At 37.7% G+C, this 13,202-nt stretch overlaps 1 protein-coding gene across 2 annotated transcripts in view; it reads left to right on the top strand.

The window, feature by feature from the left end:
• The window catches only part of jag2 (jagged 2), a 53,069-nt gene that overhangs the window by 15,279 nt on the left and 24,588 nt on the right, over positions 1-13,202 (top strand). For both annotated transcript variants that reach the window (XM_031890984.1, XM_012969442.3), the window contains exon 3: positions 9,627-9,681. In XM_031890984.1, coding sequence (XP_031746844.1) covers positions 9,627-9,681 — 55 coding nt within the window. The remainder of the gene's footprint in view (positions 1-9,626; positions 9,682-13,202) is intronic.

Below are 13,202 nucleotides of genomic sequence, written 5' to 3'. Positions count from 1 at the left end.
AGGCAGCTAATTTCAGTACATAGGAATGCAGGTGTGAGTAGAAGCTGCTGTGTAAAGTCCACTCTCTGAAACTGATCTGTACCCGCTTCCCGTTTCTGCCAGTGTCATATCACTTCCCAGTATACAAGCGCCTGTACCAGGGACATCCAACCTTTAGCCCTTTTGCTTTTGTTGAATTGCAACTCTCTGCATCCTGTGGCAGTCTTCAGCTGTAATGCTATACAGGGCGTTTCATAGCAGCTTTACAGCTGTACTTTGCTCATGTCTTTTCCTAGTCTAGATGTAATCCCAGCAGAGGTTATGAGAGCTGTTGCACACCACTGCTGAGTCAAGATGGTACATAACAAGTAGCACTGTATAAATATCTACATACAGGAGTGGAATAGTGGGTAAGTGAACATAGTGGCTTTGTCTAGAGATCTTTGTTGAACAGTACTATATGCTATTACTGTTACATAGCATCGTTAAGTGTCTGTTAATAGTCTTTTCCTAGTGCTCAACCCTGCAAGCATAATTCACTTTCTGCTATTTCTATTAATTTTTTGGCTTAAGTGCATATCCACATGGATGAATGAGGCGAATTAAATGCAGGGTTGCAAACAAAAAAAATAATTTGGGGTATTTTTTGAGCATTTTATTTTGTTAAACAGATGCACCACAGCATTTTAAATTTCATTTCCAAAAGTGTCAAATTCAGTCAAGTGAAGGTGGTAAAAGTGCAAAACTTTCTGTAAGTTTAAATGCATAAAATATATGCTAAATATGCAGGTATATGGATGCAAGGTACAATGTCAAATATCTTGTAGTATCTTTAAACAGTGCTGACCATCTGTTTCATGTAGTAGGCCAATTATCCACCATACTACATGTTCAAGGGCCAGATTATAACATTTAGGATGTCCTCCAGTGATGTCAGTGCAGCTCTTGAACAGTCTGGCTTCCATACAACATTTTACAGATTCACAGGCCTGATTGCTTAGTATTTATAGGCTTCATTGTACCCATTATTTATGGCTTTTAAATAATTTTGACTGCCTACATTTTTTTTTCTTTTAATAGTTGCTCTAATATTTTATTTGCTTTTTGTCCTTCGTGCATGTTCACTGATCAGTATGCTACCTCTTTATCCATGAGAAAATATTAAATCAAGGATAAACTCTTGGACAAACCCATAGCTCTAGTTGGATTTTGAAAAATGCAGCCTTAAGAGAACTTTAGTTAGAGCTTCTTCTTCAAGATTCTGTCCTCTTCCTCAGGTGTATTCTTTAATCTTGCAATATAATGTATTTGTCACAATCAGGGCAAAAGGTTACTCTTTGCCACCTGTTATATTAAGGCCTCCCTGTTCATAATATTCCATTGCCTAAATTAAAGCTATTGTCCCCACGGATGCCTCAGTTATACCATTGCTGTGGCCATTTCTTTGGTTATACTGCTTCTTGTCTGTTGCCCACTGAAGCTCTATTGCATATTTTGCTCCAGTTAAAATACTAGCTAAACAAATATCTTGACTACATAAGTGCATGACCAAATATCTGTGTGTATAATACTAAATATCTGTGTTTTTCTTGCTTACACTGTATTAGGTTCTGGTACTTGGTGGGGCCACAATAGTACCTGTTAATGTTCCAGGTGCAGAAAGTATTTAACAGCCTAAAGTTTATTCCTAAAGTTGGAAACTTGATAATTGTTGGCAAAATTGCTTTACTATTTTAATTTGTTTTCTGTTTTATGCTTGTGTGTGCAATAAATTGCATTTTTAATGGTGGTATTGAAATTTTCCTAGACATATAATATGTTGTCCACTCTGCTTTACAAAAATGTGTTTTACCTCACACGTAGTTAAGGTTTTTTTCTTAGATTAAAGTACACGAAAGTCATTACTGTATTTGATGCTCGTGTATTTCGGAGGTTTTAGAGAGTTAATGAGCCAGAAAAGAACCTAAATACCTTTGCCGCAAGTCATGTTTGTTCCTCCTGTTGCTTGTTGATTGTGTTATTGTACCTTATCCTACTGACCAAAGCATGTAAGTCTTCTCTCATTATTCATTTTATGGTTCACTCATTTGGACTTTCTTGTTTGAGTGGTGGATTAAAGCAATGGGGCCCTATGTGGTATTTAGTAGATGGAACTGTACTGGCCCATTCTTCCTTCACATAGGTGGTACTACATTTAGGCCAAAGCTATAGGCTCTGGCTGCTCATGTGCCCATCACTGGTAATGCACATCCCTTATTATGACTGGTGATTGAATAAACCCAAGAAGCTGAAGAATACATTTTGCTGGAATGATCACAAACGTAATGGGTTAGAAGCTAAATTGTGTCTCTTTGAAGGTGTTGGTCTTGCTGTTAATGCCATCCACTAAGCTGATCAACTCTAACATTTACAGAGCACAAGTAGTGATTGATAAAATCTGTTGGAAAGCTATGTTTTGGCTCTGGTCAGTTTGTTGACTTTGTTGACTACTGGAAAAGTCAGAACTGTTTTATTATTTATGGTTGTGCCTCCCAATAAAAGGGTAAGCACTAATCTAAAAGGGTAGGAGATTATTTGCAGACATTTATTATTGGGCAAATTGACAGTGGAGAAGAGTGACACTTTATTTGGAGCATTTGTCTTACACATACAGTGTGTGTGTCCTACTTGGCATCCCAGTGTACAGTAGCCATGTCTGTCTCTCTGGTTGGCCTAGCTGACATTCCAAAGTGTCCAGAAGTTTTTAGGCATGATGCTAGGTGGATACCTAACTTTCTTTTATTCATTAACTTGTGTTAATTAAGAAATTGTGTGAAGAAATTACATTTCACGAATTACCATTAATTAACCAAGCACATTTACTGCCCCGCCATTTCGGTCAAAGGTTTGAGATGTGTAAATTACTAAAGATCTGGAGTGTGGCAATTAGTCTGATTCTATGACAGGAAAGCGTCATTTTCTTGTAAGGCTTTGCCAGGAATAAGCGGTTATATGATACTGGTGGGATCCAGCTACACTGGAGACTGCAAGCTGTTAGAAACTAGAGCAAGGAAACACATACCGACAGGAATGACAATTTAACCTTGAGACAGAACTCTATTATAGGCAGTCTCTTCTGTTCAGCTTTATGCCTCTTGCCTCTCCCTTCCATGGATTTTCCTTTCAGTTATCTAAAATAAACTAGTGTTTCTGTAAATTCAAGATATCAATTGTGATTTTGTTTTGAGTGCATTTTTAAGAACATTGATTGTAGACTGTGCCTGCCAACCTCTGTCAGCCTAAGGAATACACCTAGGCACCTTTGCCACCTAAATGGCCAATTTGTGTTAAATCTGCTTTAATATGTGTTTTGCGGTGTAATTGTATTTTTAATAGTTCTTTTGCTTATCTCAGACATCTGATTTCAAGGCAATGTAACACATGGTGTATTTTTGTTTTAATTTGGGAAGACTGTGGTGAGTGGGGGAGGTCATATGGTCCAAATTGCAGCTAAAAGATTCCAGTTATAAACAGATATCATATATCCTTGAGTACTTATATTTAGAGCTAAAATTGGCTTATTAAATATGTAGCCTCCTAATGTGTGTAAATATACAGAGGTAAATGGCACCGCACAGACCAAGATTCCATAAATGCCCTTAAATACATAAGAGATGAACACATCTGGAAGGTAGTACTAGCCCCCTAGACCTTTCTCTGTGAAGATAGCCATGAACTGAAATAGTCATTGGTTTTGACAATTAATAATTGGATACATGTATTCATATTACTTCCTGGTAAGCAGAATCATGCCAACTTGAACATTAGCCCTCAGACTAAGGTTTTACTCGCATATGGGTTCGGTGAAATGTCAAAACCACAGAACCCATACATGGACTTACATGTTCCTCATAAACTGCCTTTTTATAGTAAATCTCCTTTTGTTGTCATCCAAAACTCTTCATGCATGGACTGACCAACTCCCTCACGGTCAAAAACTGGTATTGTTGGCCATATCAAAGGCTAAATAGTGCTTATTTGGCATATCTGAATGGAAGGGACAGGGAGCTGTGGCTGCTCTAGTTTCAGATTTCTTGATGCCTTAAGAACTGTGTATATGATAACTTGCAGGCGTCTAAAGCGATCAAACACTTGTAGTTTCTGTTACTAGTACAGGTATGCGACCTGTTATCCAGAATGCTCGGTACCTGGGGCATATAAGGCATCTTTCTGTAATATGGATCTCCATACCTTAAGTCTACTAAAAAAAATTAAATTAAACCCAATAGGATTGTTTTGCCTCCACTAAGGATTAATTATATCTTAGTTGGGATCAAGTACAAGGGACTGTTTTATTAGAGAAAAAGGAAATCATTTTTAACAAGTAGAATTATTTGCTTGTAATGGAATCTGTGGCAGAGGGCCTTCTCATAATTTGGAACTTTCTGGTTAATGGGTTTCTGGATGACTGATCCCATACTTCTAATAAGTGATGTTTAGCAGCGAAATCATGATATTTCTCTATATGACAAACACAGCTGGGCAGACACCAGTTTGCCCAGGTTCAGTCAAATTTAGCACCCATTCAGCAGGTAGCATTTTTACCAGTTTAAAAGCATACATATTCTGGTTACATGGGTTACTGCTCCAGTGTTTACAGTGCAAAAATCCCAATTTTATTGTTTATGGAATTACTAATGTGAAAAGGTGTAAATAGTTTTCATATGAAGACTTTGACATTGCTTATAAAAGAAAATCCTTTTGCCTGATTATGCCTGGGTCTTAACTTCTTCTAATGGAATGGTGCTGTTTAGAAACACATTTCTCTTACATCTTATACATACATCTTGTGTTATTAGATCTATGTATAACATTTAACATATTTATAGTGATTGGATTACCTACATTGTACTCTCTGAACTTTCCAGTAAATTAGTAGAAAATTTTACATGTATTAATTTTTTTTTCTGTTGTCTGACTGGTGATTCTTCAAATGACACTTTCATTAATTTACTGTAAAATACTGTACCAGTGCTTGTGCGCTCTTGATTGTTTGTTGCCTGTCTGCCTTGAAAGCCCATAGCCCACAAGAAAAAGATGGTTATAAATTGTAGGGCATCCTATTCGTTTAGATGCTTGGTATATGATATATGACTAGCTAGGCACAGGTTAGTTCAGTTTCAATACTGTAGTGGGTTTCTACTATTCTCTAATTTTCCAGTCCAATGTTTTGATAATAGACTTTGACCTAAGGTGCTGTTTTGGTGTTTATGGAATGGTGTAACCTAATATACTTAAAATGAATTCAATGACCATGTAAATGCACTTGGCCACAGGGCTTATTAGTGTTTTATACCATACATACCATAGATTTCAGCAAATAGTTAGGAATTCTACAGATCTGGGTATTTGTAGCTCTGCTTAAATGTCTGGATCACATTGGGGCCCCAGCTGTGTGGATCAAACCGTAAAAGATAAAGGTTGTGTGCTACAATACTTCTGCTCCCACTAGGACAGCAGTGCAGAGTATGAGTAGAAGCACACACAGACTCATTGCTTACATGCTGTAAGTGTTAATGCGTGTTCAGCAACATGCTTTGATTCCAGTGATGTGCATGTTTCCTGCCTTTTGTTCATTCATGCTTGACAGATCGCATGGGGCCACAGGCATCGTTGCCAAGTAATGAAGGCAAACACATGCCAGTGTGCTCATCATACATCCCACTTTTCAGGCCTGCCCAAAATAACCTCTCTGCTTTTTGTCACATGTTTCTTTTTTAGGATACGAACCCTGAGCAGGTAGCTGTTCTATACATTTCCATTAATATGCGTAAGCAGAGTCATATATTGGTTTTTCCCTGCAAGTAATCTGGCGCCTAAAAACTTAAATAATCAAAAGAAAATGTAATTCTGAACAACTTTCCAGTATACATTAATTATACATTTTCGGTGGCTTTCAAGTTATTTGTAAGTGTAGTTGCAGTTGAAAGCAGTATTTGTTTATTCCTGTTCACTGGTTCTGACCCTAGGAAACAACGTAGCAGGCATCCGTTCTCCTCCAAGTCTGTTTAATCAGTTGGCTTCTGGTACAGTTTCAGAACTAGAAGTGTAGCAGGTATGAATAGCCAGAATGACACTGCTTTCAGTAGTAATTATATTTACAAATATATATTCTACTTGTTGCAAGTGTGATCTGGCACATCCAACCTGCTCAGTGACATGCTGCAGCTCTAGTGCATCTGACCAACTGTGATAATGCTGTAATTTACACTCTGGATTCTCCCTAAACTTGGAGTAAGTGTCACTGTGCAGATCCCCTTAAGTAACAACGGACTCTGTAATGACACTGTATAAAATCTCTGAGTGGGGATAAATCGCAATCAAGGACATTAGTTGTTGGTTGATTTATTCAGGGCTGTTGGTTCTAGTAGCGGTAGCACTTCTACACCGTTTAAAGCTGCAGTTGTTCCATGTGCCTAAGGCACAAAGCTCATTTTGACTACCATTTGACTGTTTAGCAGGGAAAAAAACGCCAAGCTGTGCAGTGCTTGCTATGTATTTATATTAGTACTTTCAAATCTTCTTCCTTTCACTCTCCTAACTGAGTGCTTACAAAGCCCTTACGTCTATTAATTCATTTCTCCTCTTGGCAGCCAAAACACCCTGCATATTTCACTTTTAGTCTTGCTTTAAGGGTCAAAACTAGCACACAAAACTTTCTCCAGCTGTACGTATTCAGGAAACAAGATGTGCATTAGTTAAGAATCTATTAATTATGTTCTCTTTTAACTGTAACACAAAGGTGCTGGGCCCATTACAGAAACCACAAGTATTTAGTCTTGGTGCATGTTGCACTTCATTTAATTTGTAGAAAAATCAGTCAGGTTTCTACTTGAAGCCTTGAATGCTTCATTCTGTTGCTCCTACCAAGTACGCACTTAGTAGTTAATGCAGTATAAACTGTTTTGTTTTGTCAGAATTTAAGGTAACCGAGCTTAAAACAATGATGCCAGCAGGCAACCTGGGGGGGCCCCATTCTCTATAATTAGCTGTGCCCCAACTGCTAGGACCAATTTGTCTGCTGCCTGCAACGATTTTTATCAATTACACCTTTTGTATTGTGATGTGGGTTATATTAACCTGTACTGTATTGCACTTTCCCCAACATGAGAATACATTTATCAAATCTGTGTTTGTCTCTTGCACTTGTGAGTTATGCACATGTCCCAAATTTACAAGACCAAGATATTGCTGCCACTAGCAGCCCCAGCCAAAAGTCTGAGTGGTTGAGCCACTATATTATATTTTACAGTTTCCCCTGTCCAGAGAGTGGGCTGTATCATTGGCCCATGTGTGGTGCCACCAACAGGCCTGGCCGAAAATGAGAAAGATATAGTTTGGGCAGGTTTTCTTTTGCATCATGATGCCCTGCATAGCTTTAATTATAATCCGATCGCAGGCCTGAGGGATCAGTCCAATACTGCTCACCTTCAGCATATCGTTTGGCAAAATCTTCAAGTGTGTCCAGCTAAAGACCCTGAAATCATGAATCTTGAGATTCGTGAAGCAGAAGCCTTTTTAAATTCTGTTTACATCTTTTATACCTCGGTTGGTTCCTTTAAGCAAAAATTTGTGATGTTGTGCATGTTATTTTGTTGTCTGTGCAACCAATGGAATTCCTGTAACTTACAACTGAAATAGGTTTGTATTTACATTACTCCATGGTTACCTGATATTCTTTTTGGAGATGCTATCCCTGTGGTATGTAGGGATAACTTTCTGTAGTTGGCACTGACTTCTAAAAGAGTTTCTAAACTTGTCATTTGGCTGCTCTTCAGTAAGCCAGAGAATTTAGTTCCAAAGTGTATCTAGATGAGTAGTAGCAAAAACACACTGGGTTCTCTATATGGGAGTGTTCATTTTCCCAGGAACTAAAAACTTTGAAGTGTGGGTGTTGGTCTGGTAGATCAGTCTTGTGTGGGGTTCTAAGACAGACCAGGCAGGTTAGAAAATCCTTTTGGGGGAGGACTATGGCCCATTGATTCTGCACTCTCCCAACCGGTCTACATAGGCTGGAATTATGATCCAGTAGTTGGCTCAGGGGCCAAATAATTGGATTGGGCTAAGACCTTCTTGTTTGGGGACCTCTCCTATATTTGTATGGCATGGCAATGTGTTTTTGTGATTCTGCCATGTCACAACACAATTGATTTGATCTGTGGTGTTGCTCTGTAAACCATGAGAGCTAAAGGACATGTTCAGAGTTTTTTTTTTTTTTTTTTTTGTTCCCATGGGTATAGGTTCTGTGGGCAGACATTTAAGTAGCCAATAAAATGCAAGTATTCTGGCCATTAGCAAGGGTAAATTACTGAAAATCCTATTAGTTGCCACCTTCATGTTATGGAAAACCATTTCCATCTTGATTATTTTGAAGTGTTCCAGGATAACCATCCACAGCTCCAAAAGTGGTCTAATAATGGTTTGGGAAGGACACTTATAGGAACATTCTCTGTGCTCCTTTAAACACCAAGGAAAGATCTTGGGCAACATTTTCCCACCGTTATCAAAGTAATGTTAGATCATGGTTCCCAAACAGTGCCAGCTTTTTGGTATGCAGACAGCAGTACAGATTATTTTGGGGATTACCTAGCTGTTGATCCCGTTATTTTGCTGTGCATTCATTTATTTAGACTGCCGGTAAAGCCTGAGTATAGAGCTTTACAGTTTTTAGAACCTGAATGCTAGGTTATTTGCAACAAAATGAGTATTTTTTACTCTGCGTAATTAACTTATTACTTTTTCTGCCTGTTTAATTATTTGTACGCTGTAAGAAACAACCTGCCAGATGTCATATTTCTAGGGCATTTGCAATGTAGGTTTGTAACTAAATAAAACGTTGTTTGCTTAGCAGACGTATTGTGTGCATTTCCACTTGGTAAGTAAGGCCTATCCCTCAGTGTCCTTGTGATGTTTATTGTAAGTAATAATGATTGGCAACCTCCTGCTATTTAGAACTTTCCTGTAAGGCACAACATTGTACTAAGACACAAGGTCATTAAACCTTATACTATCATCATTTAATAGCACATTTTAGCCCCCTCCTTTACTTAGCTTATGCTGTTTAATCTGCTTTTGATGTTTTTCTTTGTCGTTGTTAAAAACATTTTGAATAACTATTTTTGAAAGCTTTTCTTAGCTATATCACTACTTTAAAGTCTAACAAGCTATACAGGTTCCCTTTCTGCTTGTTCATAGATAGCCAAATAGCGGCTATTTGCTTTTTAAGCTGACAGTGGTCTAGATACTGCTCCCTTCCTTGGTTGGCATGTGTACCAGCCACATTCTGATGTAGTCAGTGGCTTTTCTGATAACGGCAATCTTGTCTGATTTTAAGGAGACTTGATTCAGTGGTCATACAAAGGGTGGCTTATGCTTGACTGGCCTATATTTGTTTGGAATAATATTATGCTGTGTTCTTATGCTTTACTTTACAGTATTTTTCTTAATGGTGTGCATCTACGTGTGTTTGTATGAAGGGAATTATTTGGATCCTACTTAGGTTAAACCTCTAAAGCTAATGTATGGGATATTGTTTAGCCAGTTCTTTCTGTCATCAATAATTTTTATCATAAAGGGATACCCTAATTCTGTTCATCTTGTCTTTTCAGAGATCATTTACATTAATCTTGGAGGCTTGGGACTGGGACAATGACACCAAAGTGGGTAAGTACATACTGATAACTTTTCATTACTTAAGAATATTATATTTTTTTAAATAAAAAAAAAAGTTATCCACAAGGAAGAGAGGATAAAAGTATACTTACTCATTAGTCTAGGCTGTACTTTTTGAGCTCTGCATTAAGGGATTTAAGGGGACTGCTCGTACATATTGTCTGTTTTGATGGCCATCTGTACCTGTGCTCATGCGTGCCCATTCAACTAGACTGCCAACTTGTACATTTGAGGTAATTGGGGCTGCTGAGTATGAGATACAGACAGAATAATCTATATTGCTGTAGCAAGTTAGATTATTGGCCATGCCTGGCTGGTCCAGAACCCATGGGAACTGCAAGTTTATGTGTGGGTTGGGCAACCACTTGCCCCCAGAAGCAGGACTGCCCAACATCTCCTCAACTTGTCCTAGCCCCTACTACTGATGTCATAAACAAGTTGCGGCACTTATTTGCACCTGCACCCTTCAGTGGCATCAGAGATGGGAGGGCGTATAGATCCGGTAAAGTGCGTTGGGCCAGGTCAGTCTCAGGTTTGGTTAGGGTGGATTAGGGTCAACCTGTGCATCGCTATTTTATATCTTTTGAATAATACCAGAGTGATATGGTTTTGTTAAATCTTTAATGGATGTGTATTGGAAAGTTGCTTAGAATTATTTTTTTCTTTCATTATACATAAAATTATTTTCTGGGTGAAGGACCTGGGCTGTATAGAGGAGGTATAACATTGTTCATTATATTATAGCCTGAAACCACCGTTTATTTGCATTGTGCTACTTATGTGCTAAATTGCTATATGTTAAAGTAGTTTAGCACATAAATAGCACAATGTGATATAGGATTGAGACCAGATACAGTGGGGCTCATTTATCAACAATGGGCAAATGATGATTGGAAATCTAAATCTATTCTTGTCTGGTAATATAGCATTTTCTGGAGGGCTGCAAATTCTTAAAGCTAAATTAGTTTTTATGTCTATGAAGATTTCATTCATCCAGGTCATGGTATATCTAGTATAAATAAATTTAAAGCAACTAGTTTTTAGCAACTAAATGAAGAGAGGTTCCCATTTTATAGCTTTTTAGAGAGCCATGAATGACATTTGTCCCCTGTTTTTCTTCCTGTGTAAGGCCTGCATCACAGTAGTGTTTTGACTGCCACTGTCAAGCGTGCCTGTTTTCTGCTTGTTCATTTTTTTTTTTTTTCTTTGTGTGGATGTCCGCCTGTTACCACTCTGCTTTTTCCGCCACTATTTTGTGCCGGAGGTCAGCGGATGTCTGCTCATGGATTTTGCCATTAGCCCAAAAAGTTAAAAACCATTGTATTTGATATAGATTTGGTATCTGCTGTGTAAACATGTGCTCTATAGCCCAAATTCAACTTGAATGGCTGCCCCCCTAACTACATTGCAGTTTCTTTATATAAGCTGTGTTTCGTGCTTGTGAAGCAGCGTTACAATTTGTACTAGTACACGGTACAGGATAACTGTTACAAATTTTGTATTATAATATTTTAATTTATTGGGGATTGCACATCCTTTTAGCCATTTTCATTTATGCTTTATCATATAATATAATATTAGTGTGTGTGTGTGTGTGTGTGTCTGGCGCTGTCAGGCCTTGCTGAATAGGTACATATTTATTACTTGCAGAAACGCCAGTCACGTTATTTTAGAAATGCATCCTCTACCAGTCTGACACTCATGCTACTGGTTGGCACTTAATGCGATCTGGCTGGCTCCTAAGGTTTAATACTATTTTGTCTACTTTCTAATTTGATGCATTAGAACTACTGTGTAGCATAGGCATGGATGGGATTCCTTAGTTCCATTCTTATTAGAAACAACTTAATATCTTATAAACTCGCCAATATTTCATTCATTCTAGGTGTTAACTCAGCTGAGCAGTTTCCAGTACATTAGCTCATTCCAAATGACCTGACTCGAATTTAAAAGTCATTAAACATATCCTGCTGTTCACCTTGAGCCAAATTTTGCATTATGTTAAAAAGTAAACTAAACTGCATAAACACTATCTGAAGATTTTTTTTTTTTTCTTTTTACACGGACATACTTGATTCTGCTATTTAAAAGAAAACCATGATAACTTCTCTCTGTTCGCAGGCATGAGTTTCCCCTGCCCTTAAGCTCAGTGTTGTGCAGGCCTTCCCTCACCTTGTTCCATTGTGAAGTAATGGATTCTGGGATTTGAAGTCCCTCTACCAGAAAATGTGTGCGCCACCCACTTTGGAAAGCGGGCGGACTTCAAGTCCCAGAATCCATCACATCACAGTGCATTACACTATAAGCCTAAGGGATGGTTTCCTTTCAATCTGTGGAATCCAGTATGTGTGTGTGTGTGGTGTGTGTGTGTGTGTGGTGTGTGTGTGTGTGTGTGTGTGTAAAAATAAGTGTATATATACTTCTTTGTAAGTTCATATAGTGTTTATGCATCTTTTCTACATAACCCAACTGAATGAGTTCATGTCAAAAAGCGAAGTATATTTTCCCTTTTAAGTATTATTGCAGGACTTCCATTATTAAAGGGAACGCTCATCCAAAGAAATAAAGTGTCAGTGTATGTATAAATTAAATGTGTGTGTGTGTGTGCGTAATATATATTCACAGCAAACAAATACATTTATCGGCCTGATCCAACAAATAACTTCCTCTGTTTTAAAGGAGTGGTTCTTTTTGGAGAGAGAGCATTTTAGGTTACATGAGGAAATTGCTGAAACTTGCAAGCCATTGTGGGAATTAAAGTATTGGTTGGAGGGGCGCTGAAAAACATTCATTATTTTAAACATTTGTTAAAACTTTATTTGTGTAATCAAACCAGCAGTTGTATTTGCAGCATAGCAAAATCAACAGGAATAATTGTTCTGCACAAAACAGTCCAGTTTTACATTGTTTGAAATCCTTTTTCATGCAAAAAAAACTCCAGTTTTTAAAAGTTGATTTTTTTTTTTTTTTTTTTTCCCTCCCTCTTCCCCAAATGAAATAGTCTGAGAATGCAGGAATGGACTCTGCAGTCTGCATCCTGTTCATATTGTTGACTAGGAAATGTCCTGTTGCCTTTTTACATGGATTGCGAACTTGAAATAGTTTTGGTGCCTTCAGTAGTGATTTGTTGCTGTCAGCGTCTAGGTGTGGTTTGTCTTTTACGTGACCTTAAAAAGATAAACTACTCTATAGTAGTCCATGCTTCTAGTTTTTAATTTCTTTCTCTCTCCCTTATTCTCCCAGGTAACATAATTTTGTCTTTTATACTTTTAATACTTTAATATTAGCAGTTTATATATACCTATTATTTGCTACAAACTGGGCTTAGTTGATGGTAAAAGTAGTATTATACTTTTATTCATTGTGGAAGGAGAACTCTTAAGAAACAAGCCATTATTATATCTATAACCTATAGCAACTATCTCTGCAACTCTATAACTGTTGCTATGATAGAACTTTCATCATCCCCTGAGCTATCAAGCCTCTAATAGTTGGGGCTCATCAGAATAAGT

This window comes from Xenopus tropicalis, chromosome 8 (genome assembly GCF_000004195.4).
Source record: "Xenopus tropicalis strain Nigerian chromosome 8, UCB_Xtro_10.0, whole genome shotgun sequence".
Classification (NCBI taxonomy): Eukaryota; Metazoa; Chordata; class Amphibia; order Anura; family Pipidae; genus Xenopus; species Xenopus tropicalis.
Note: the sequence above shows the minus strand (reverse complement) of the source record. Positions and strands in the feature narration are given on the sequence as shown.